Here is a 27751-nt window from a genome sequence, read left to right as displayed (position 1 = left end):
ACACCGACTACCACAGAGACCATGCCAGCTGTTTTCTAAGGCTTGTCTATAAAAAGAAGAGAACAACAAGAGTGTGTTGTTCTTAGTGCTCACGTGAAGATGGTGCTGTTTACATGGCCCAACACCAACATCTGGTACGGAATCTTAAACCCTTAGCAGAAGCATTCTCCATGCTCAAAACATGCAAGACAGTTATCAGTGGCAAAAAAAGGAAAAGTAATTAAACAAGCTAGAGCTAATTAGGTTATAATTATATATTCACAAACATAAAAAGGAAAATACATTGTAAGGATATAAAATATTTTTTAAAAAATATTAAAAATAAAGGTAGAACTGAGCCCAGAAGAAAACTATGGTGACAGTCAGAACACAGTGCACAGGAGTGGGGCAGAGGGATTACAAATGACGGTGTCTTGGGAACAATAGCAGAGAGCATTCTGGAACCCAAGAAAGGCTCATCACTGATCAATAGCTCAGGCTCTGATGCACTTTGAGACAGCTATCACAGTATACTGTCACAGGTTTTCCAAGGGAAAGATTCGTTCTAAGACGCAATACACTGTTGCTACAGTTATACAAATGAACAAACAAATGTGTGCAGTATATTTATATTCATCTGCAAGAAATTATTTTGGAAGAAACATGGGAAATAATAAAACTCAAGTTTCGACAACATTTGGGAGGGATCTGTTTATTCTTGTATGAGATGAGACAGTCATCTTGCTGAAGCCAGGCATTCAAAAGCACTAATTTAATTTAGAATACTATAATAGTATCCTACAGTGTTATTTTCTGAAATCTCTACATTTTTTCCCTTTTTTATTGAAAAGGGAAGTAAAAACACTTTATGATAAAATTAAAGATTTACATGGAAAATAGTTTAGATAAACACGTTAAAATTGACAATTTTCATGGAAAAGTAATGAGTAAGTGGTGACATGTAAAACATTACTAAATTAATTGAAATATGGAACAGAAACATTTTATGATAGAATTGAAGATTTATGTGGAAAATATTTCTGATAAATTTGTAGAAAAATGTAGAAAAACGTGTTAGAATTGAAGATTATCATGGAAAATTTTATATACATATAATAATGGTAGGCATAAAAGTATTCCTAAGTTGAAAGTGGAATTATAAACATTTTCTGATAAACTTGAAGATTTACCTGGAAAATATTTCTGATAAAATTGAAAAAATATATAGAAAAATATGTTAAAATTAAAGATTATCATGGAAATTATAAATGATAGGTATAACGATAATTCTAAGTTGATTGAAGGTGAAATTATAAACACTTTCAGATAAAATTGAAGATTTACATCGAAAATATTTCTGGTAAAATTCAAGAAATATATAGACAAATGCATTAAGATTGACTATTTCATGGAAAATTTTACATACAAAATGGTAGATATAAAAATTCTTTCTAAATTGATTGAAGGTGGAATTAGAAATATTTGTAATAAAATCAAAGATTTATATTGAAAACATTTCTGATAAAATAGAGGAAATATATAGACATTCATTTCATGAAGATTATCATGAAAAATAATACAGATAAAATGGTAGACATAAAAAAATTACTAAATTAATTAAAAGGGGAATTACATTTTCTGATAAAATTGAAGATTTACATGAGAAATATTTCGTTAGTCTATGTCTTTTTATTGGGGAGTTCAATCCATTGTTGTTAAGAGATATTAAGGAATAGTGATTGTTGCTTTCTGTTATTTTTATGTTTCTGTGGGTATCTTCTTTTGGGTTTGTTGGAAGATTACTTTCTTGCTTTTTCTAGGGTGTAGTTTCCCTCCTTGTGTTGGCATTTTCCATCCATTATCCTCTGTTGGGCTGGATTTGTGGACAGATATTGTGTAAATTTGGTTTTATCATGGAGTATCTTGGTTTCTCCATCTATGATGATTGAGAGTGTTGCTGGGTATAGTAGCCTGGGCTGGCATTTGTGTTCTCTTAGGGTCTATATATGAGGTCTGCCCAGGATCTTCTAGCTTTCATGGTCTCTGGTGAGAAGTCTGGTGTGATTCTGATAGGTCTGCCTTTATAAGTTACTTGCCCTTTTTCCCTTACTGCTTTTAATATTCTTTCTTTGTTTAGTGAATTTGGTGTTTTGATTATTATGTGCCAGGAGGACTTTCTGTTCTGGTCCAGTCTGTTTGGAGTTCTGAAGGCTTCTTGTATGTTCATGGGCATCTCTTTCTCTAGATTAGGGAAGTTTTCTTCTACAATTTTGTTGAAGACATTTACTGGGCCTTTAAGATGTAAATCCTCACTCTCATCTATACCTATAATCCTTAGGTTTGGTCTTCTCATTGTGTCCCAGATTTCCTGGATGTTTTCGGTTACCAGCTTTATGCATTTTGCATTTTCTTTGACTGTTGAGTCAATGTTTTCTATGGTATCTTCAGCACCTGAGGTTCTTTCTTCTATCTCTTTTATTCTGTTGTTGATGCTTGCATCTATGACTCCTGAATTCTTTCCAAGGTTTTCTATCTCCAGAGATGTCTCACTTTGTGATTTCTTTATTGTTTCTACTTACAGTTTTAGATCCTGGATGGTTTTGTTCAATTCCTTCCCTTGATCGTTTGTGTTTTCCTGTAATTCTTTAAGAGATTTTTGTGTTTCTTCTTTAAGGGTTTCTAACTGTTGACCCATGTTCTCTTTTATTTCCTTAAGGGATTTAAGGAAATTAAGCACTAATTTCATTTAGAATACTATAACAGTATCCTACAGTGTTATTTTCTGAAATCTCTACATTAAAAACCAAATTCTTAGGCAAATGGATGGAACTAGAAAATATCCTGAGTGAGGTAACCCAATCACAAAAGAACACACATAGTATTCACTCATTGATAAGTGGATATTGGCCCCAAAGCTCAGAACAACCAAGACACAATTCACAGACCACATGAAACTCAAGAAGAAGAAAGACCAAAGTGTGGGTTCTTGTGAGATGGGGACAAAATACTCACAGGAGCAAATACAGAGATAAAGTGTAGAGCAGAGACTGAAGAAAAGTCTATCCAGAGACTGCCCCACCTGGAGATTCATCCCATATACAGTCACCAAACCCTGACACTATTGTGGATGCCAAGAAATGCCTGCTAAAAGTAGACTGATATGGCTGTCTCCTGAGTGGCCCCGCCAGAGCCTTATAAATACAGAGACCGATGCTCACAGCCAACCATTGGACTGAGGGCGGGGTCCCCAATGGAAGAGTTAGAGAAAGGACTGAAGGAGCTGAAGTGGTTTGCAACCTCATAGGAAGAACAACAATATCAACCAACCAGACCACCCCCCGCCAGAGCTCCCAGGGACTAAGTCATCAACCAAGGGGTATACATGGCTCCAGACGCATATGTAGCAGAGGATGGCCTTGTCAGACATCAATGGGAGGACAGATCCTTGGTCCTATGAAGGCTCCATAGATGACCCAGCATAGGAGAATCAAGGGCAGGGAGGTGGGAGTGGGGTAGATGAAGGAACACCCTCATAGAAGCAGGGGGAGGGAGGATGGGATAGGGGTTTCCAGGAGGGGGGAACTGGGAAAGGGGATACATTTTAAATGTAAAGAAAATATCCAATAAAAAAAAGAATATCTGTAAAGTTACTTGCCACCTGGCTCATTAACAGCTACAAGAAGGTAGCAACAGCCAAGAAATCATACTCATTAGTGAAACCTGACTAATGAATTCTATCACCTTCACTCAATTTATATGCAACATATGAAGCCAAGTGCTTCTCTTACAGTATACTCTGACTGTTTTATCTAAATAACGTAAACTCTAGCAAAATCTCCTCCCTAGACCAATGCCCAGAGTTCAACTCTAAAGAAGTAAACAGCCAATACTTTAAGATCCAAGCATGTGAAAAAGACAAAACAGCTCAAACTTGGCGGAGCTGAATTTCATGTTTGATAATCGAACCCTCCCCCCTTTTCAGTCTCCAAGGAAACCACCAGAACTCATCATCCTGTCAACAGTAAGGTTGGAAATGGCAGTTAGTTAGGCAGTCATCTCTGGTTCCTGGTTCGTGAACGACAAGCAGGCTACAAGCTCCCATATATGGCTGAGTAAACTAGGAGAGCCCCCAGTGCAGTACCACGCTAGCTAGCTGTGATTACCAAACAGAATAAGCACTCTGGGAGGCAGATTTGAAAGATGTCACACAGATGGCCCACAAACACAAGTAAACAGATCCCTATTTCCAGATGTGAGACTGTTACTATGGTATGAATATAGTTGGCCCCCTTGTCCCCAATGTACAGAAAGGTGTAGGACTTTAAGAAGTATGTAGTTATGAAGGATCTGCCATCATACAAGGATGAACATGGTTTCCAGGAAAGCGTTTTGGTTGCTATGTGAAGCCTCTGTAGAGACTCCATCCCCTCTTTACTTGCTTCTCCTTTTCACACCCTCCTGTCTCTGTCATGCATGGCACATGAAGAGGTCCTTACCAGAAGCTGATCAGCCTACACAACTATAAGCCTTTTTTTAAATATACTCAGTCTTGGGGATTCTGTTGTAGCAACAGAAACTGTGCTGAGGCAAATATTAATGCTCTGAAATTATCACATTAAAAGGTAATTAATAACTCAAAGAGCCACACAAATGATGACAGAGGTAGTGACATGTTAACTGACAGTGATTTAACTTAGTATTTCAAAACTGCATATTCATCTCTATGTAGAAAGAATCATGTGTAGTGTATGGATACTTCACCTGTCAATAAAGAAACACTATGGGCTATATAGTAAAGGGTAGGATAGAAGGTAGAACATCTGGTGGGCATACAGGATTCTGGGATTGAGCCAAATGCATAAATATTCACCCTGGAGCATGAAAAAAAAACAGGTACATGAAACCTGAGCAAAGGTAACCATCTATATGCCAAAACTTAGATTAGATAAACAGGACATTAAGTTATGAGCTAGTCAGAGAACAAGCCAATGCTTATGCCAAGGTATTTGTAAATATTATAAAGCCCCAGAGTCATTATTTCTGGGAACAGGGAGGCAACTTACAGTAAAAACCCTAAAACTTCTCTTCACTTAATTATGCCTCTATAAAGAAGCCAAGAACTAGCAAAATAGTAGGCTGAACACTGACATGTAAAACTATAATATACAGAAGAAGCAATTTTTATTCTGCACAATAAAATTACAGTTCCTGGGAGTAAAGAGTGGGGCTGCTCATAAGAGAAAACTAGAAACTGTGTTGATAAGAGACCTTGGGTCCTTAATAGTTCTCTCTGTCTCTCCCTCTGTCTCTCTGCCTCTGTCTCTCTGTCTCTGTCTCTGTCTCTGTCTCTCTCTCTCTCTCTCTCTCTCACACACACACACACACACACACACACACACACATCTGAAAGTCCTAGGCAGGCCAGGTGTGGTAGCTAGCAAATGCTGCTATCCTGGGAGACATGTGAGAAGGGCAAAAACAGAAATGGGAAAAGAGAAAAGAAAGAAAAGAAAAGAAAAGAAGAGAAGAGAAGAGAAGAGAAGAGAAGAGAAGAGAAGAGAAGAGAAGAGAAGAGAAGAGAAGAGAAGAGAAGGAAAGAAAGAAAGAAAGAAAGAAAGGAAGGAAGGAAGGAAGGAAGGAAGGAAGGAAGGAAGGAAGGAAGGAAGGAAGGAAAGAAGGGAAGGAAGGGAAGGAAGGGAAGGAAGGGAAGGAAGGGAAGGAAGGGAAGGAGGGAAGGAAGGGAAGGAAGGAAAGGAAGAAGAAAGAAAGAAAGAAAGAAAGAAAGAAGAAAGAAAGAAAGAAAGAAAGAAAGAGAGAGAGAGAGAGAGAGAGAGAGAGAGAGGGAGGGAGGGAGGGAGGGAGGGAGGGAGGGAGGGAGGAAGGAAGGAAGGAAGGAAGGAAGGAAGGAAGGAAGGAAGGAAGGAAGGAAGGAAGAAGTGGGGAGGAAACAGGAAAGGAGGGCGAGGGGGAGGGAGCAGTAAGTGGAGGGGGGGGAGCAGCAGCCGAGGAGGCTCTGAGCACAGGCTGCCCTGAGACACAAGCCATGTCCAGCACTAAGCTGGAAATTAGAGTCTAGAATACTAGAGCTCAGATTTTTCTACAAGTTGTTATTGTAGGTTTTCATTATTTACCCAGTATATTAAAGTAACAATAGTTCAGAGGTGCAGTACAGCGAATACGCCTCAGAATACTGCTGTCAACTCATCTACTGTGAGGCCCTTGTTCCAGATGCCAAGTACAGATGAACATAGACTTAGGGAATTATATAATTTATATAAAATGTATATAAAGCATCTATTTCCTTGTATTACATTTTTCTCCATTCATATACTTTCAGAGCAAACTGAAATTTGTTTAGATCACTATCAATCTGATGCTTCATGAGAAATTGTCCCTGTTGATATCAAAAGGAAGATGCAGAAAGCAATGGTGTGAGAACTAGAATTCCTTAACACTATGGAAAGCGTCTTTTGCTTTCTATGTCGTTGTCTAAACACACACCAACCATGGGTCAGCTTCTTTATGACGCTTTCAGGAGTGCGATGATGTGCAGAGGAGAGCATGAGGGCATGGGGGCAGATGGCAGAACATGCAGCATCCACTCAGCTTGGCTAGCCTTGGCAAAAGTGAAGTGTACACCAGGAGCAGTAGCACACACCTGGAATCCTAACACACATGTGGCCAAAAGAAGAGGATGGAGTTTGGGACTAGCCTGGGCTACAGAGTGTGTGGCAAGTGAACTGTGCCACCAGACAGAACTGGTACAGTTGAGTGAGCTTAGACCCTGGAGAATCCCTTCCTCCCTCTACCTGCTCTGGAACCATGCCACCCCCATTGAGGACCATGCCAATCATTCACATAGGGAAAACACCTGGAGTCCTTCCCATTCAAAAAGAGCATCACTAACATCTCAAACTAAGCCAATAGGAAGCATCTTCCCCTAAGTCCCACTCTACTCTGCAATGCTTATACCATCCCTATCCACACGGAATAAAGCACACAGGTTATTTCACTGAGGTTATTCACAAGAGTGGCTGTTTTTACTGAACTAATATAACTCTTGGGGAAGAGTTCTCTCTCCCAAAGCATTCATCACTAGATTTTGTACCCACCCACCTGGCTGCAGTTGCTATCCACCCCCCACCCCCCATCCCCCATCCCCCATCCCCCACCTCCCACCCCCCACCTCCCACCCTGCCACTGGTGCTGTCACTGCCACCGCTACCACTCTCCAGACCTTCTCGCTTTTCTTTTAAGAGCTGTAACACTTCCAGCTTTCCCAGAGGGACCCAGACCCATGGAACCTATTTGTCCCGGGTCCACTTTACCCTCTGGGCAGATAAAAGACAACAACAGAGTGCATACTCAACCTCTCTCAACAGAAGGTGGTGGGGTGTTTTCCAGTGCCAATAGTTTTTAAGTGGCAGTGCTGGTCACAGTAGAGTCATTTTTTTTTCAGTCATAATAAAGATAGTGGCAATGTCAAGACGCAGCAATTGAACGTTTGTGACTCACTGCCTCCTGATCACAGCACTGGGAACCAGTGCTTTCTAGGTATGCAGAGAAGCATTTCCTTCTATAGTAACATTTTCTCCTTAATTTGGAAAGGTTGCTGTTATTTACAGTGTGTCCTAGAATCCTGACCATAAGACTACAAAGTGGAATATTGTCCTAAGATGGAAAGTGACTGTCAAACAAATGTATATTTCCAAACACTGACTTGAAGACCAACTACAAAACTTTTAGACTTTTATATTACATTTACATTAGTGCACATAAAGTTGTTTTAAGATAGGCCTTGAAGCAAAATATTACTAACTTTAAAATGTAGAGAAGAAGAATGTATTCTCTAAGACAGTTAAGATGAAAAACAATGCTTTTAAATGAACCAACTCAGGTTTCCAAAAGAGACTAAAGGCTGAAAAGTAATGGGTGAGTGTTATAAAAATCTAAAAAGTCCTATGGTGGCTCATGACCTTAATCCCAACACTCAGGAAGCAGAAGCAGGTAGATCTCTATGAGACCAAAATAAATCCCAAGACAGTCAGTGATACATACTGAGACCCTGTCTCAAAAAATAAATCAAACCTAAAAGCAGCACTCCATTTAAAGAAAAGTTTATCTACTCATAAGTGATAGGAAGAAAATCCTTTATGGATTACAAAGTATTCCGGGCAGTTCTCATGTAACTGAAAGTGAGATCCATCTTCACCCACTGATAGTATAGCAAAGTACAAGTCATTAGCAAGCCACAGACTACCATCTATAGTCATGCAGTACACTCCATAGAGAACTGTTCATAAAGTCACCTTATGGTATGACCCAAGATAAAGACCTTATCTTTGTAGCTCCCAGAACCTCGGGGAGGGGGGGAGGGGGGAGAAGGAGGAGCAGGAGCAGGAGCAGGAGCAGGAGCAGGAGTTGGAACAGGAGCAGGAGCAGGAGCAGGAGTTGGAGCAGGAGCAGGAGCAGGAGCAGGAGTTGGAGCAGGAGCAGGAGCAGGAGTTGGAGCAGGAGCAGGAGCAGGAGCAGGAGTTGGAACAGGAGCAGGAGCAGGAGCAGGAGCAGGAGCAGGAGCAGGAGCAGGAGCAGGAGCAGGAGCAGGAGCAGGAGCAGGAGGAGCCTTTGCAGAGCTTCTCTTTCACTTCTCAGCACAGGCAGGTCACAAAGTGCATCTAAAGATTTTGGGTGGACCTTGTGGTTTCCTCAACCTGAGCTACTCTGCCTTCTTTCCCCTTAACTCTAGCTCTACACATAATCCCTGTTTTCTACAGGAAGTGCTGAAATTCCTCCATCATTGACCTTATCCGGTTAATGTTTATATGTGTCAAGGCATACCATCAGAGCATGAAAACAGAGATCAACTGATTATAAAGACCTCCTCCATGCAGTACCAAACCCCTAAATCTTTGCTCAAATACATCTATACCCTGCATCTTGTTTTGGGAATCTGAAGAACTTCCTCTCAGGAGATTTAGTCAACTGAGACCAGAGTGTCACTTATAGTTAAGAAGCTGATAAGCCTATGCCAAAAACTTCAGAACCCAGAAACCTGCATAAGACAATCACCTCTGAACACAGTCAACTGTGCTCATTAGCACATCACCAGAGGAACCAGCCCTTTAGAAAATATACTATAGATTGCAGCTGGTGAAATTTTAATAAAATAATTGTAATGGTTGGGGCTATGGAGATGGCTCATTAGGTAAGGCAACTGTCACCAAGCCTGTTCCCACATGGGGAAGATCATCAACTCTCCAAAGCTGTCCACTGTCCTCTATTTGTGGGCCATGGCATGCCCACACCATTCATGTGAATTAGTACAGATGTAAAATAATTCAATGTGAATAAGTATCCAAATAATGTATTTGTGATAGTGGTTAATACTGACTGTAAACTCCATAGGATCTAGAACTACCTAGGAGACAAAGCTATTGGTGTGTCTGTGACAGAGTTTAGATACTGAGCTAACCTAGGTGGGACAACCAACTGAAGAATAAAGAAGAGATCCAAGCACCAATGTTTTCTCTGCTTCCTGCCTAGAAATGAAGAGACTGCAACCACCTCGTGCTCCTGACACCATAGCTTCCTCGCTGCCATATTTTTGCCCTCAAAATAAAACAGCGGCTCAGCCAGCACCTGGCCACAGCTACCAGGAAAGAACCCCCAGGAAGGCACTGAAGAGGTGCTCACATTACCTGCTCCTTATCTTTGGTCTTGCTTCGGTAGACTCTAGCAGAAATGGCATCCTGAGAAGGGATGGCAGAGATCTGGTGCAGTGGCATGCTCATCCCAGCCTCTGACCTGGTCTTCCTCCTTATGGAAGTGAGTCTCCTCTAGCAGAGTCATTTTGGGCCATTGACTTCAAGCTGAGAGAAAGGAAAAGAAACAAAGCTAAGCTAAAATAACCTAATTTCCAACAGTAAGACTGTACTTTGTTAATTTGAGGAAATTATTCTGACCAAATACTTGGACTTCAAAAAGGACAGAAAATGACTAGGGAAAATTACATTTGTTTCTTGTATATTAGTATGATAAGGAAGCCAAAGGGTTACAGATTAGTCTTTTGTTGTCCTCTTAACTATAAAAGAACAATGTCTTATCATATTATTTTTGAAGTTAAACTTTTGCTCATGAGCAAGTATTCCTGTGTATGTGTGTTTCCCTGAATATCAAACCTCATCTCATATATAATATCAAGCCTCATCCTGATATAATAACCTTTCCTTGAAACTACTGCCTTTGGCATGAGGATTACAAACTTGAAACTAGCCTGGATCTACATAGTAAGATCCTATATAAACAAAACAAAACAAACTTTAAAACAGACACAAACAAAAAGAGCAAAGTCACCACTGCTGTTCTTAGAGTTAAGTTATAGTTCTGTGGTAGATCTTACCTATATGCCCAAGTCCCCGGTTCAATCCCTAGTATGAAGCTTAATAATAATGATAATAATAATAATAATGATAATGATAGTAATAATGATGATGATGATGATGATGATGAAAGCAAGAAAGCAGAGGGGGAAGTAGTATGGATGAGGGAGAAATAGAAGAAGGGAGGGAGGGAAGGAAGGAAGTCAGTCAGTCCATCTACCTGACCTCAAATTCATAAAATGGCAAGACTGGGGTTTTAAAAGTCTGAAATTCAAATTATCTATGGTTCATGCATAACCTTCCAAAAAGTCTAGATTCTACAACCAGCTGTTTGCCAATTTCTCCTATAAAGGAAAAGATAAATATTTCAGGCATTATAAGCCAAATCTGTTCTAGTTACTTGACTCCTCTGTGTATTGTGAGAGCAGCCATTGGTTAGTGGGTAAATGAACAGGAACGGTAACCTGTTCTAGTTTAGATCTGGCTTGTCCACTAAGGCTCACCCACTGCAAGTTTGACCCTTTAAGAATAAGTCTTGAGAACAGATGTTTTTCTTGAAAGAGTGAAGTTATCTCACTAGTGAGTTCAAGAAGCCATTGGTTAGTGGGTAAATGAACAGGAACGGTAACCTGTTCTAGTTTAGATCTGGCTTGTCCACTAAGGCTCACCCACTGCAAGTTTGACCCTTTAAGAATAAGTCTTGAGAACAGATGTTTTTCTTGAAAGAGTGAAGTTATCTCACTAGTGAGTTCAAGAACACCCTGCTTCTTCCCCTCCATTTTTTTCTTTCCTTCTCTCCTCACTACTTCCTTTCCCACCCCTGTAATGCCATCTAGCCTGTTACAGTGCAGCCAGAGGCCTCACCAGGAGTCAAGGCCAATGTCCTATTCATAGGCCTCTAGAACTGTGACTTAATCAAACCTTTTTAAAAAAAAAAAAAACAATCTTGGGTGTATTTTGATACGGTAAAACAAAATAAATTGTGACATCATTTATAAATAAAATTATATTTGCAAAAACAGGTGGCAGGATAGATTTGCCCATGACTTACAGCTCAAAAAGGGCTTCTCAGGGAAGATTCTCAGGGATTCTCAGGGAATAAGTAGTTAAACTCACCATGCTCAAAGCCCCACTACCTATCATGCCATGATAGGGTCATCATGGACATTCCTGAGATCCCTAAGGAGGCTGCCTTTATGTAAAATAACAATGTCTATATAAGCTGTCTTACATAGCCAAGTATACTTGCTTATTTCTTTTTTAAAATATTTATTTATTTTATTTCTATGTGTACACTATAGCTGTCTTCAGACACACCAGAAGAGGGCATCAAATCCCATTACAGATAGTTGTGAGCCACCCTATGGTCACTGAGAATTGAACTCAGGACCTCTGGAAGATCAGTCAGTGCTCTTAACCGCTGAGCCATCTCCACAGCCCCTGCTTATTTTCTATATGTTCTCACTGCTAGTGATCAAATTATGGGTTCTCTCCTCCCCATTCTGTTTGCTGCCACCCACAGAAACAGGTCCATACAAGCTCTCCATGCCATGGTAATGATGTTTTATGATGCCATTTCAATGCTGGCAGAACAGAGCTTTAAACCAAAAGAGTATGTCTCTAATTTGAGGTCCTTCATTTGTTAACCATGTGGTGGGCGTGTGGTGGTGAGTGGGGAGGGTAAACAACAAGACCAGAGCACCCTAAGGCCTCATTTGACAAATATTTGTCCCACCTATCTCAAAACTCTTCTCTGGAACAGCAGTGTCTGTGGGACTGCTCAACTCCACCAGTGTCAGTAACCAGACAGAAGATATGGGACTTGCACATGGTTGAGTCATGCCTACACACACATCAGATCATAAAGCAACAGGGAGGAAGGAGGAATGGCGACAGACCAACACTCACAAGAAAATGAGCTACAAGGATATTATTTCAGAAATTTTCATCTTATAATAGGCAAATGATCACTGAGAATCAAAAAATAAGAAAATAGAGTAGATTACGGTATCTATGCATTACACTTCCCCTACTGGTCTTCAGGCCCTGATGAAGCTGGTAGAGAAGTAACACTGTGCCTTACAAATGTTCTGCATGTTTATATCCAAGCGCTATTCCACACAAGAGGCACACAGTTACTGTTAAGTTGTGTATGCTCTGAAATATCACAACAGTGGTGAGCATTTTCATCACTAACACATTAAAGTCACATATGACAAATCCCATGTGACTTGCTGGAATAAGTAGTTAAACTCACCATGCCCAAAGCCCCACTACCTATCATGCCAATAGCTATCTGCGGTGCTCCTGATATAATCACCAATAATCACATCATTAGTATGTGCTCATGGCAAGCCTTGGAAGACTATGCCAAAGAGAAACCAAGAGAGTCAGAATGTTTGCAACTTTGAAAGCCCACCCCTTCTTTACAGTCACTCCAGCTGCTCTGATGCATATCACCATTTCCTGGTAATGGACCTGAAAGTTTGCCAGAAGCAAAACTATTTAAAATAAGCATTCATTTACACACAGTCAGACAGACTATGTTGCTATGTACATGAAGGATCATATGAAAGAAAGCATAAGACAGGTATCTATTTTATATAAATTCAATTCATCTTTAATGATGGATAGTTAGTCTTGGCATTATGCCTGGTCATCTAGATGAGGACTTGAATTTGACTGGTATAAATCAAAGTCAGCTGAAATAAACATCTGTATCTAGAGGAACTGGCCTCCTAAAATTTAAGTCAAGAAGAAACACCAAGTTCATCAACAGGAGAGTGCACACTATCGTAACTCTCACAGGCTGAGTTCTACCTCAATGACAGAATGCTTTTGAGTATTAGGAAGGCCATGGGTTTGATCCCTACCACCTCTGCCACGTCAAGGGTGTGTGTGGAGGAGGAGTTCTCTTCAGAATCAAAGTCATCCTATCAAATCTGAGCTACTGTTTAGCACAAATTTGACAAAGTGATCCCAAAATGAAAATGCAAGTTAAAGGAACTCAGATTGCTTTTGCAGGCTTGAAGAACAAAGTCTGAGCACTTATAATTGCTAGTTTCAAGACTTACTTCAAAGGCTCAGTAATGAAGACTGGTATTGAAACTCAGATTTGGAGATCAACAGATCACAAGTTAAGAGTTGAGAAATAAACTCATCTATCTACAGTCAAATAGCTTTCAATAGAATAACAAGATTCCACTTCTACAGGGGAAAGAATATACTTTTCAATGAGTGCCAGGACAACTGGTCAGCTGCATGCAAAAAATAAAATAAACCTGGATCTCTTCCTCACACTAAAACAATAGAAAAACCAGAAATCACCAAAATAATGTTGTGTGCATATTTCAAAAGCCGCCATGATGAAATTGAGAAGTGGGGCTGAACATTCAGCTCATCAGTGTACTTGCACACACACACACACACACACACACACACCAGGGTTGGGAGGTCTAAATCCCAGAACTCAGCACAAAGGGAGGCAGGGGATCATGAGTTCAAGGTCAGCAAGAGCTATACTTAGAGAGACCTTTTCTCTGAGAAACAAAACAAGGGAAAGGAGAAACTGAGGGAGAAAGGAACAAACATAAAATAGAAGAAAATGTTTGCCAATTGTATATCTAGCAATAATCCTGTACCTAGGATACCCAGATTTCTCACAATGCAATAACAAAAAAAGTACTCAATGAAAAGTTTCTCAACATCATCAGCCATCAGGAAATGCAAATCAAAGGCATAGGCACCACTCTAAGTATGTTCCTAACTGAAGACATATAGACAAGCATTGGTAAGGACATGCTGAAGCTGGCTCCTTCATACACTACTGGTGGGAATGCATAAGGCTGCTTAGAAAAAGTCTAATTTTCCCTCAAGATAATACACTTTATCATATAACCAATATGTTCTAGGAAATGCACATCAAAAGAAATCAAAATATCTGCCCTATTCATGAACATTGCCCCTAAATTTATTCATGCTACTATATTATCCATTACAGCATAAAGTAGAAACAACTCAAAAATCCATCAACTGCTAATAAGTAAATAAATATAGTACATATCCATTCACTTGAACCATAATCATCAATAAAAAATATGAAAGAACTTAGAAAAAAATTAAGTGAAGCCAGTCAGAAAGGACCATCTAATATTTGATAATATTTGCATGAAATATCCAGAATAGATAAATATACACAGACAGAAAGCAGGCATCTGGGTCTGTCAAGGTGAAAGCTGGTAAATGTGATGGTGTGATTGCTTGAAGGACTTTTCTTTAGAGTGATTAACATGATCTAAAAGTGTCTATGGTGAAGTCACACAATCCATGAGCAATGAAAGCTTCAGAATCACACCCACTGAAGTCAGCGAGTCGTAACCAGATCATGTAAACCAGATCAATAAAGCTATTTTGTAAAAATAAAAAAATAAAATAAAAATTAAAAAGCTGGGCAATGGTGGCTCACGCCTTTAATCCCAGCACTTGAGAGACGGATACAAGCAGATTTCTGAGTCCAAGGCCAGTCTGCTATACAGAGTGAGTTCCAGGACAGCCAGGGCTACACAGAGAAACCCTGTCCCAAACAACCAAAATAAATAAATAAATAAAATAAGCAAATAAGTGAACTATAAAAAAGCATTTTAATTTTCCCTTTGTGCTACACCTAGTCATTTTTTCCCGGCAGGCCTAGAGAAGAACACCGCTCTCCTTCCCTTCTACCTCAATGTACAAGGGAAAGAGTAGAAAATCAGCAATCAGAAATCAAAGTTCAAGTCCTGTCACCAACTATGAGAGGTAAGGCACAATGCTGAACTTCTAAACTGCTATTTCCTGTCTGTAAAAAGGTAATAACCCCTCAGAAGTTAAAGCGGTTAATATGAAAATCAAGTGTCTGTCTCCATGTGCGCACACACAGGCCTATGCAGTACATTTGCCTGCAGGCTTTCCCATCTGCCTGTTGGCACACTCTGTCTTTCCATCACTAGCTATACCTTTCTTCTTAGGTTTAAAACTCATAAAACTTGGGCCTCCAATCCTTCTGACATCTTGAAAGAAAAGCAAGAACAATACCCAGCCTAGAGCATCAGTACCATGGCCTGGTCCTGAAAACACACAGCATGGCTTAACAGTCCAACCATTATATTTACTTTCCAGATGGTCAGGATAAATGCAAGATTCTGTTCATTCAAATCATGTCCTGTGAAGAGTTAAAAATAACAACTCAGAAATCAGAAGACAACAATGCTAGTTTCAGCCCCCCGGCCCTCACCCCAAGAAGGATTCACCTGACTCTATTCACCTTTGTCTCAAGGTTTGGTTCTTGTAGCACCATAAACCACTCCATCAATTCTAAGAATCAAGGAAGAGATGCACAAAAGAGCAGAGAGTACAAGTGCAGAAACACTGAACTTTACAGGCCTAGGAAGAAACCCAAGATGGTTCACAATGCAAACTAAGAATCATCAGATTTGTTATTATGAACATACAGGTGTTTCTAAAAAACATCTGTAAAATCAGTCATTCATATTATAAAGTGCTACAAACAAATGATAAAATTCACCATCACCACAAAATCTTAAAGACTTTTAAAAAGCGGTAATGGAAAATCTTTGATTAAAACAAAAAAACAAAAACAAAAACCTACCTCAAACCAAAACTTAACACTCACAACAATCTTAGAACAAAGCCTTAATCTCTCTTAGGCAAATGGATGAAACTAGAAAATATCATCCGGAGTAAACATACACACACACACACACACACACACACACACACATACATACAAACACACACACACACTCACACACAAACACATACATACATACATACACACATGCAAACACACACACACACACATACACACACACAACCCACACACATGGAATGCACTCACTGATAAGTGGATATTAGTAAAGCTCAGAATATCCAAGATACAGTTTGTAGAAGACATGAAGCTCAAGAAGAAGGAAGACCAAAGTGTGGACCTATTTGGTCCTTCTTTGAAGAGGAACAAAATACCTATGAGAAGAGATACAGAGACAAAATGTGGAGCAGAGACCCAAGGAGAGGTCTTCAGAGACTGCCCCACCTTGGAATCTATCCCATATACAGTCACCAAACTGAGACTCTATTGTGTATGCCAACAAGTACTTGCTAACAGGAGCTTGATATAGCTGTCTCCTGAGAGGCTTTGCCAGTGCCTGACAAATACAGAGATGGATGCTCTCAGCCAACCATTGAACTGAGCACATGGTTCCCAGTGGAGGAAGTAGAGAAATGGTGCACGAGCTAAATGGGTTTTCAGTACATAGGAGGAACAAAAATATGAAACAACCAGTACACCCAGAGCTCCCAAAGACTAAACCACCCACTAAAGTGTACACATGGAGGGAGCCATGGCTCCAGCTGCATACGTAGCAGAGGATGGCCTTGCTGGACATCAAAGGAGGAGAGATCCTTGGTTCTGAGAAGGCTCAAGGCCCCAGTATAGGGGAATACCAGACAAGGAATTGGGAGTGGGTGGGTTGGTGAGCAGGAAGAAGGGGATGGGATAGGGGGTTTGCAGAGGGGAGATGAGGAAAGGGAATAACATTTGAAATGTAACTAAAGAAACTAATAAAATACACTGAAAAATTTAAATACAGAGATAGGAATTATGGCAAATATAATAATATTTATATAGATATAAAATAAAAATATTATATGGTAAAAGTATGGAATATATTCCTGAACAATTGAATTGTTTAATGCCTGTTTCAATGCCTGACTAACCATAGGTCAAAGTTATCAATACAATATCATCCATAGCCATCAATCTGCATAAAGGCAGTTGTTTATGGACAAGGAATAAGTAATTCCCTCATATGAAAAGTAAATCTTGTATGTGGTGCAGGAGTTTATTTGTTGGTATAATGAGTTTCACCAAAAATAATGTTTTTGTTTGTCTATCTGTGTTTGAAATAGAATCTCAATAAAGACTATACTAGTTTCCAATTTAAAAAATAAATAAAAAAATAAAAGTAAAAATCAATAATAAATTCTTCTGTAAAGTACATAACATGAATGTTATTGACAATATACAGCAAGAAAACAAGAAACAGAAAACAATGTCAAAGTGAATTAAGAATTTTCAATGAAAATCTTAGTAAACATACTTTGAAGTATATTTGATGACTGAAATATAATAAAGTATGCTCTCAAGGTAAAACACATATCAACCCTGCTCCTAGAGGCATTGCAGGTGTGGCTGCTGTGTCACATGCACACCAGTAGGTGACAGAGAGGAAAGAAGTTTGACTATGTTCAGTGTTCTGACCTATGAACATCTGAACGATTAGTAGCCTAACATTCCCTGAAAAAAACACAAGACTGAAACAACCTCAGTCCAGTGTCAGGCAGGCCCAGACAGGCTCCCAAGACAGAAGCACACCAGAAACTAGAGGAACCCTGCCTGGGACTGTGGGCCCTGGCCAGAATCAGTCCAAAACACATGGCCATCACAAGGGGGCACTCTGGGCAGGTTGGGCAAGGAGCAAGCCCTAGACAACTGCCAGACAGGTGCCATGGGGCCTAGACAGGGAGCTAGCCTGAGATGACCACCAGTGTGGGACTGCACAGGCCTGGAGGGCAGACATGCCTCAGATGACCCCTGCCCAGTGCCATAATGCACATGGGAGCGCAGACCTCTTGAGACCACTCCTGAAATGACTCTAGACACTCAGAAATCCTGAACACCACAAAAAGGAACAAGTAAGTGGTAGAGAAATAGAAAACAGGAGAGAAGCAGAAAGATGTAGGCCCAATGAAGGGAGGCAGAAATGTAGACTCAAGGATAGTGAGGAACAGCTTGGTGTGAGTAGCTGGTGATGCCACTTGAGACCATGGTGGGATTTTGGCCTATTCTACCACTGGGAGCCATGTCTGGGTCAGTAACCTTGCAGCCGCAGAAGTCTGTAACCACCAAATGCTAGGCAGACATCATGGTCTAGACTGCTGTCTAGGTACAAATTGATGGCCAAGGGCTGTGCAGAACTGGGTGTCTTAGGAGAACTGGCCTTGGAGGCAGATGATCAGGAGAGCCAGCTCCATCCCCAGCCAGTTACAGTACTGAAGAGCAGCCCGCACACCGTAGGGGTTGCAGGTGAACCTGCCTGAGGATAAGAGTATGGGAAAGCTGGTCCTACTACTCTCCCATGCATAAGCATGGATGAGGAAAAGATACCCTCCTCCTCTCTTGACCCTTACTACCTGCTGCAGAACCATCCCTGGAGTCATGAGAGCATGCAAGCTGGCCTGTCACCAGCTGCACCACTTGGGAGAGCAGCCCTGCATCTTACCTGACAGCACAATTGAGCTGACCTTGGCGACAGGTCCAGGAGAGCCAGTCCCAAGCATGTAAGCATGAGAGAGCTGGCTCCATCACTTGTCTGCCTTGTGACATACGTCATGGGTAAGGGAGAGATACACCCCTTCACCACCTATGGCAGGCAGGAGAGCTGGCCCTGAGACCATCACAGTGCAAGAGTGGGCACTGCACCTGGGCAGCACAGCAGAGCTGGCCCTGGATGTGTTTCAGGTGAGCTGGTCCCATGGCTATGAGTGTGAGAAGGCAAGCCCTGCCTCTTGTCTGCTGTGTGCTGGAGTCAGGGGAAAGGAGAGACCTTTTCCCCTCCTTTGGTCTTGATGGGGTCATGAGAGCAGGAGATCTGGGCCAGCTCCACGCCTGCTGCGGCACTTGGGACAGCAGACCCTGGACCTCACCTAGGCAGCACAGTAGAGCTGACCCTGATGGCAGGGGTATGGGTAAGCCAGCACCAAGGGTGTGAGCATGGGAGAGCTGGCCCCCAAATCTGTCTGCCATATGTCAAGGGAGAGATGCCCTCTGTGATGGTTTGTATATGCTAGGCCCAGGGAGAGGCCCTATTAGAGGGTGTGGCCCTGTTGAGTAGGTGTGGCCTTGGAGTAGGTTTGTCACTGTGGGTGTGGGCTTTAAGACCCTCATCCTAGCTCCCTGGAAGGCAGTATCCTGCTAGCAGCCTTCAGATAAAAATGTAGAACTCTGAGCTCCTGCATTATGCCTGCCTGGATATTGCCATGTTCCTGCCTTGATGATAATGGACTGAACCTCTGAACCTGTAAGTCAGCCCCAATTAAATTTTGTCCTTATAAGAGTTGCCTTGGTGACAGCATCTGTTCACAGCAGTGAAACCCTAACTAAGACACCCTCCCTGGACCTTCATCCCTTGTCTCCTATGGCAGGTGAGAGAATGGGCCCAGGGGTCAGGCGAACAGGCCCTGTACCTCACCTGGGCAGCAGGGTAGAGCTGCCTCTGGTTTCAGGGCTGCTGGTGAGCCGGCCCCAAGGGTGTAAAGAGCAGAGAAGCCAGTGGGCTGAAGCCCGGGTCTTTGAATTGGCCCACCCTTCCATCTACCCCACTGAAGAGCTGCTAGAACGCATGAAAGGGCCAGTCCTGCAGATCCAAAGCTACAGGATCTCCATGACATGGGGCAACAACAGGATACCTGAGAGGAGTCCCAGTGAAGTTCCAGTATTGATGGAGTAGCAGAAGCCAGAAGCCTCATACTAGACCAACAAGTTTTTGCAATGAACATTTGCAAGCAAAGATGTGTGGACAAACACACTGTGACACACTACAGTTTCCACAAAGAGATTTTTTTTCTCTGTTGTTCGGGAGAAGGGACACTATCTAACTCATTCTATGAAGCCACGATCACTCTGATTCCTAAACCACACAAGAACACAACCAAAAAAGAAAACTTTAGACCAATCTTGTTTATGAATATCGATGCAAAAATACTCAATAAAATTCTTGCAAACCGAATCCAAGAACACATCAAAACCATCATTCGCCAGGATCAAGTAGGTTTCATCCCAGGGATGCAGGGATGGTTCAATATACAAAAATCCATCAATATCAGCCACTATATAAACAAACTCAAAGAAAAAAAAGATTACATGATCATCTCCTTAGATGCAGAAAAAGCCTTCAACAAAATACAACACCCCTTCATGTTAAAAGTATTGGAGAGATCAGGAATTCAAGGCCCATACCTAAACATAATAAACCAATATACAGCAAACCAACAGCCAATATCAAATTAAATGGAGACATACTTGAAGCGATCCCACTGAAATCTGGGTAAAGACAAGTTTTAAAGTTAAAAAATGTATTCTTAGATAAGGATAAACTCTGAGTTTTTGTAGACAGGCTGGCAACAGAAATAATCAGTGAGAACAAGGAACTGCATAAGGTTTAGGTCTGTTAAAACTGCTTGTGGCAGCCTCTCAAAGCTCGAGACTCACTTCTACAGAAATAAAAGCCACACTCGCAGGATGCAGATGTTCACCACCAGTATAGATAGGATTTGCTTTCTGTTCTAAACTTTTAGCCTTTCTTCTAATATTTTGAAAAGTGTTTCTCCTTAAAAACAGCAATGTGCATCAAAGAAACAGTTTGCCTTTCTTCATAAGGCTATTACAACATCTGAATTTTATTCTCAAGGCTAATGGTTATAAAGACTGTGTTTTCTATTTTACACATAAAATAGTTTTACCATTATTTTCATGCCATACTATTTCTAAGAGAAGTAAGTCTGTGTGCTTCTCACAAAATGCAACTATGGAAACAAGGAAACAGTGGCATTATAACAAGGCAGACTAGGGAATGTTGATACTTATTTGCCCACTGCTTATAAATCTGAGCATTAGGCCAGTGCTTACAGAGCTATCTAGTATTCACATGGATTTTTTTTTTCAGTATGTGTGTCCCTGGGCTATGCTAGAAAGATGTCTGTGGCAGGAACCGTAATCTTTTACAACCCAGAAAATAATAAACAAGAGCTACTAGTAAATGTATTTTTCTTTTAGTCATGATCATAAAAGGAATATTCCAATACAGAACACAAGTCTGTGTTTCACCAGAGGAAATCAAATCACTCTCCCAAGGGAGAGAAAACCCTACATAGGTCCATATGCCTTGTGTACTGGCTGGTTTTTTGTGTCAACCTGATACAAGCTAGAGTCATCAGAAAGGAAAGAGTCTCAGCTGAGGAAATGCTTCTGAGAGATCCAGCAGTTCCGATAAATCCAAGAATTTATTGTGCACCCTGGTATTATAGATGGAGATTACAAGGAAGAAATTAAAATTATGGCACATGTAAAAAAAGAGATGCAAATTAGCGCTGGGGATAGAACTGCTCAGTCTCCCAGCATTAAGGACAAAGCTGCTGCAGGAGAAAGGACGGGGCTTTGGGAGCACTGGAAAAGGTGTTGTCTGGCAAACAGTGGTTAATGATCAGAGACGCAATTTAAAACTACACATGAATGATACTGAAATAGAAGGTTTGGTAGACACAGGGGCTGATGTGACTATCATTTTCCAAAATCCTGGAATCCAGAATGGCCACTTCAGAAGGTTTGCATAGAGTATACAGAAATTACTAAGTTATTTCAAATAAGACAAAGTGTACAGTGGGTTAAATGTGTTGGACCAGAAGGGCAAACAGGTAAGTTGAGACCATATGTGGCTGACATACCCACAAATGTATAGGGAAAGTATCTTTTATAACAGTGGGGTACTCAGATTAATATTCCTGCAATCCCTGAGACCACTTATGAAGAAAGGAGAGGGGAAATGGTAGATGTTCTTGGGGAAGGTATTAATATGTGTCATCAAAAACAAGAACAATCTGTGCCTATTGTGCAAATATAAGACAACACAGGGATTAAGTTTTCAAATTTATAAGACGAACCAGTGCTGAAATACCAACAGCCTTACCCCTAAAATAGCTGACAGACAAGCCTGTGTGAATATAGAACAGAGGCCCTTAACTAAGGAAAAACTGCAGGCACTTGGTTCAAGAACAGCTGGAGGCTCAATATACTGGGTTTCCAAGGCAAATCCACCCCTTGGATTTCCCCCATGTTTGTTATAAAAAGAAATCAGGAAAATGAAGAATGCTTACAGATTTAAGAGCAGTGAATAGAGTAATTCAACCAATGGATCTGTTATAACCTGGAATCCCTTTACCTTCTTTGTTACCTAATATAATAACAATTGATTTAAAAGATTGCCTTTTCACAATCCCTTTGCATAAGCATAATAAGGTACCTACTTATTTTTTTCTTCCTTTTTTTAAATTTTCTGTATTCTTTGTTTACATTCCAAATGCTTTCCCCTTTCCCATTTCCCCCCCCTCCCCATATGTCCCATAAGTCCTCTTCTCTCTACCCATTCTCCAATCACCCCCCCCCTTTTCTCTGTCCTGGTACTCCCCTACAATGCTGGATCAAGTCTTTCCAGGATCAGGGCCCTCTCCTTCCTTCTTCATGGGAATCATTTGATATGCTAATTGTGTCTTCAGTATTTAGAGCTTCTGGGCTAATTAATATCCACTTATCAGTGATTGCATTCCATGTGTATTCTTTTGTGATTGGGTTACCTCACTTAGGAAGATACTTTCCAGTTCCAACCATTTGCCTAAAAATTTCATGAATTCATTGTTTTTAATTGCTGAGTAGTATTCCATTGTGTAAATATACCACATTTTCTGTATCCATTCCTCCATTGAGGGACATGTGGGTTCTTTCCAGCTTCTGGCTAATAAAAATAAGGCTGCTATGAACATAGTGGAGCATGTGTCCTTATTGCATGCTGGGGAATACTCTGGGTATATGCCCAGGAGTAGTATAGCCGGGTCCTCCGGAAGTGTTATGCCCAGTTTTCTGAGGAACCACCAGACTGACTTCCAGAGTTGTTGTACCATCTTACAATCTGAGAACCATACAAAGAATCAACAAAACCAGGAGCTGGTTCTTTGAGAAAATCAACAAGATAGATAAACCCTTAGCCAGACTAACCAAAGGGCACAGAGACAGTATCCACATTAACAAAATTAGAAATGAAAAGGGAGATATAACATCAGAAACTGAGGAAATTCAAAAACTCATCAGATCCTACTACAAAAGCCTATACTCAACACAACTGGAGAATCTGGAGACAATGGACAATTTCCTAGACAGATACCAAACACCAAAATTAAATCAGGATCAAATAGATCATCTAAACAGTCCCATAACCCCTAAAGAAATGGAAGCAGTCATTGAAAATCTCCCAACCAAAAAAAGCACGGGACCAGATGGCTTTAGTGCAGAATTCTATCAGACCTTCAAAGAAGACCTAACACCAATACTCTTCAAACTATTCCACAAAATAGAAACAGAAGGAACACTGCCCAACTCATTCTACAAAGCCACAATTACGCTGATACCAAAACCACACAAAGATCCAACAAAGAAAGAGAACTTCAGGCCAATTTCCCTTATGCATATCAATGCAAAAATACTAAATAAAATTCTTGCCAACCAAATCCAAGAACACACCTAAACGATCATCCACCATGATCAAGTAGGCTTCATCCCAGGGATGCAGGGATAGTTCATATAAGGAAATCCATCAATTCAATTCACTGCATAAACAAACTCAAAGAAAAAAAACCACATGATCATTTCATTAGATGCTGAAAAAGCATCTGACAAAATTCAGCATCCTTTCATGCTAAAAATCTTGGAAAGAATAGGAATTCAAGGCCCATACCTAAACATAGTTAAAGCAAAATACAGCAAACCAGTAGCCAACATCAAACTAAATGGAGAGAAACTTGAAGGAATCCCACTAAAATCAGGGACTAGACAAGGCTGCCCTCTCTCTCCATATCTTTTCAATATAGTACTTGAAGTTCTAGCTAGAGCAATTAGACAACATAATAAGGTCAAAGGGATACAAATTGGAAAGGAAGAAGCCAAACTATCACTATTTGCAGATGATATGATAGTATACTTAAGTGACCCAAAAACTCCACCAGAGAACTCCTACAGCTGATAAACAACTTCAGCAAAGTGGCTGGTTATAAAATCAACTCAAGCAAATCAGAAGTCTACCTATACTCAGAGGATAGGCAGGCTGAGAAAGAAGTTAGGGAAATAACACCCTTCACAATAGCCACAAACAACATAAAGTATCTTGGTGTGACTCTAACCAAACAAATAAAAGGTATGTATGAGAAGAACTTCAGGTCTCTGAAGAAGGAAATCAAAGAAGACCTCAGAAAATGGAAAAATCTTCCATACTCATGGATTGGCAGGATTAATAGAGTTAAAATGGCCATATTGCCAAAAGCAATCTACAGATTCAACACAATCCCCATCAAAATCCCAATTCAGTTCTTCATAGTTAGAAAAAGCAATTCTCAAATTCATCTAGAATAGCAAAAAACCCAGGATAGCTAAAACTATTCTCAACAGTAAAAGAACTGCTGGGGGAATCAGTATCCCAGACCTCAAGTAATACTACAGAGCAATAGTGTTAAAAACTGTATGGTATTGGTACAGTGACAGGCAAGTGGACCAATGGAATAGGATTGAAGATCCAGAAATGAACCCACACACCTATGGTCACTTAATCTTCGACAAAGGAGCGGAAAACATCCAGTGGAAAAAAAGATAGCCTTTACAACAAATGGTGCTGGTTCAATTGGAGGTCAGCATGCAGAAGAATGCAAATTGATCCATTCTTATCTCCTTGTACTAAGCTCAACTCCAAGTGGATCAAGGACCTCCACATAAAACCTGACACACTGAAACTAATAGAAAAGAAACTGGGGAAGACCCTTGAGGACATGGGCACAGGGGAAAAGATCCTGAACAGAACACCAATAGCTTATGCTCTAAGATCAAGAATTGAAAAATGGGATCTTATAAAATTACAAAGCTTCTGTAAGGCAAAGGACATGGTCAAAAGCACAAAACGGCAACCAACAAACTAGGAAAAGAGGGCTAATATCCAATATATACAAAGAACTCAAGAAGTTAGACCCCAGGGAACCAAATAACCCTATTAAAAAATGGATACAGAGCTAAACAAGGAATTTTCACCTGAAGAAATTCAGATGGCGGAGAAGCACCTTAAGAAATGTTTAACATCATTAGTCATTAGGGAAATGCAAATCAAAACAACCCTGAATTTTCACCTCACACCAGTCAGAATGGCTAAGGTTAAAAACTCAGGAGACAGCAGGTGTTGGCAAGGATGCGGAGAAAGAGGAACACTCCTCCACTGCTGGTGGGGTTGTAAGGTACCTACTTATAACAACAGTGGTCCAATAAAAAGAGAATTGGAAAAGTCATCCATATGGAATATTAAATAGTCCAACTTTATGTTAATATTTTGTACACAACTGCTAAAAATCATTCATAAACAATTTCCTCACTCTAATATTTATTATTACATGAATGATGACTTTGTTGACTGATTCTGATGCAGATACTTTAGAGAAGATGTTTAAGGAAACACAAAGAATTCTTCCATGCTGGAGGTTACAGATTGCTCCTGAAAAAATACAGAGGAGATTCTATTAACTATTTGGGTTATAAAATAAGTCAACAAAAAAACTGATAACAAAAGGTACAGATCTGAAGAAATCAGTTGCAAATCTTAACAATTTTCAAAAATTAATGAGATATACTCATTGGCAGTAGCCATCATTTGGATTAACTACTCATGAGTTAAGTAATGTTTCAGGCTTTACAAGGAGATTCCAACTTAAACAATCCAAGATGATTAACAGCTGAAGCAGAAAGAGAGTTAACTCTGGTAGGCCACAGACTGCAAGATGCATAATTGGATGGAACTGATCATAACCTTGATTATATTTTGGTTACTTTGCCTTCAACTCATTCTCCTACTGGTCTCATTATCCAAAGGGAAGTTAGTTATGGAACGAGTTTTCTTAGCACATAAACAAAGTAAAAAAAAAAAATTAAGACATACATAGAAAAGGTTTCTGAATTCGTTGTAAAGGGTTGAATAGGATTGTCAGTTGTCAGGAATAGCCAGCTGAAACTGTAATTGTAATGCCTCTTACTAATGCTAAGATCATGTCATGGGTAATCAATGAAGATTGGCAAAAAACTTGTAGTAACTATTTGAGAGAACTTAATAACAAATATCCCCAAAGCAAGCATTTGCAGCTTATAAAAAGAACTAATTTGGTTCTCCTATGTATTGTAAAGGGACTGTCAATTCTTGAAGCATCTACATTCTATACTGATGCAAATGAGGTGGGAGTGGCAGGCTATAAATCAGCCAAATAAAGCAAATAGGTTCCAAAGTCCATAGACTTCAGTTAAAAAAATCAGAGCTGTATGCTCCACTATGTTCATAGCAGCCCTATTTATAATAGCCAGAAGCTGGAAAGAACCCAGGTATCCCTCAACAGAAGAGTGGATGCAAAAAATGTGGTATATATATACAATGGAGTACTTACTATTCAGCCATTAGAAACAATGAATTCATGGAATTCTTAGGCAAATGGATGGAGCTGGAGAACATCATACTAAGTGAGGTAACCCAGTCTCAAAAGATCAATCATGGTATGCACTCACTAATAAGTGGATATTAACCTAGAAAACTGGAATACCCAAAACATAATCCACACATCAAATGAGGTACAAGAAGAACAGAGGAGTGGCCCCTTGTTCTGGAAAGACTCAGTGAAGCAGTATAGGGAAAAACAGGGAAGTGGGAAGGGGTGGGTGGGAGAACAGGGGGAGGGAAGGGGGCTTATGGGGCTTTCGGGGAGTGGGGGACTAGAAAAGGGGAAATCATTTGAAATATAAATAAAAAAATATATCAAATAAAAAATCAGTGCTGTATGCAATTCTTATGGAATTATTAGATTTTCCTGAATATCTCTCTTACTATAATTACTGACTCTCAATATATAGAGTTGTTTTGCGAATAGAAACTGAATTTATTCCTGGTAATTCATAGTTAACTTTGTTATTTATACAATTGCAACAGGCCATCAGATATAGAAAATATCCATTATGTACTACTCATATTCAATCTCACACAGGTTTGCCAGATCCATTGGCACAAAGAAATGAGGAAACTGACTGATTATTAATAGGAAATGTGTTAAAAGTCTCAAAATTTCATGGAAAAATACTATGTTAACAGTAAAGGTTTAAAAAAAAAAACTTTCTATCACTTGGTAACAAACCAAGGAACTTATAAGATGTCCTACTTGTTCTCTGTATAACCAAACTCCATTACCTCCTGGGAGTAACCTTAGGAGTACCAAAAGAAACAAAATCTGGCAGATGGATGTGTTACATTTTTGCAGAATTTGGAAAACTAAAGGTTGTACACCATACCACTGATACATATTCAGGACTTCAATGGGCAACTGCACTGAATTCTGAAAAAGCTGATTCTGTAATTACACATTTACTGGAAATGATGGCAATTATGGGAATACCTGCACAAATTAAGATTGATAATACCCCTGCATACGTGTTCAATAAGATGAAC

The 27751-nt window shown here is 40.1% G+C and overlaps 1 protein-coding gene and 1 non-coding gene across 13 annotated transcripts in view; one reads left to right on the top strand and one right to left on the bottom strand.

Annotated features, from left to right (window-relative positions):
• Marchf8 (membrane associated ring-CH-type finger 8) overlaps nucleotides 1-27751 on the bottom strand; it is an 87341-nt gene that overhangs the window by 37684 nt on the left and 21906 nt on the right. For 7 of the 12 annotated variants that reach the window (XM_052174647.1, XM_052174644.1, XM_052174654.1 and 4 more), the window contains one exon: nucleotides 9678-9848. The exons of 1 other annotated variant lie outside the window; for it this stretch is intronic. In XM_052174647.1, coding sequence (XP_052030607.1) covers nucleotides 9678-9770 — 93 coding nt within the window. In that variant the 5' untranslated portion in view covers nucleotides 9771-9848. Of the gene's footprint in view, nucleotides 1-9677; nucleotides 9849-15428; nucleotides 15556-25664; nucleotides 25766-27751 lie in introns of those variants that run through there. 4 more of the 12 variants (XM_052174646.1, XM_052174650.1, XM_052174649.1 and 1 more) reach the window with 4 other exon arrangements.
• On the top strand, nucleotides 17577-17707 carry LOC127679543 (small nucleolar RNA SNORA17). Its single transcript, XR_007976842.1, has one exon. It is a non-coding gene; the product is annotated as a small nucleolar RNA SNORA17 (small nucleolar RNA).

The sequence above is a fragment of the Apodemus sylvaticus genome, chromosome 2 (genome assembly GCF_947179515.1).
Source record: "Apodemus sylvaticus chromosome 2, mApoSyl1.1, whole genome shotgun sequence".
Classification (NCBI taxonomy): Eukaryota; Metazoa; Chordata; class Mammalia; order Rodentia; family Muridae; genus Apodemus; species Apodemus sylvaticus.
Note: the sequence above shows the minus strand (reverse complement) of the source record. Positions and strands in the feature narration are given on the sequence as shown.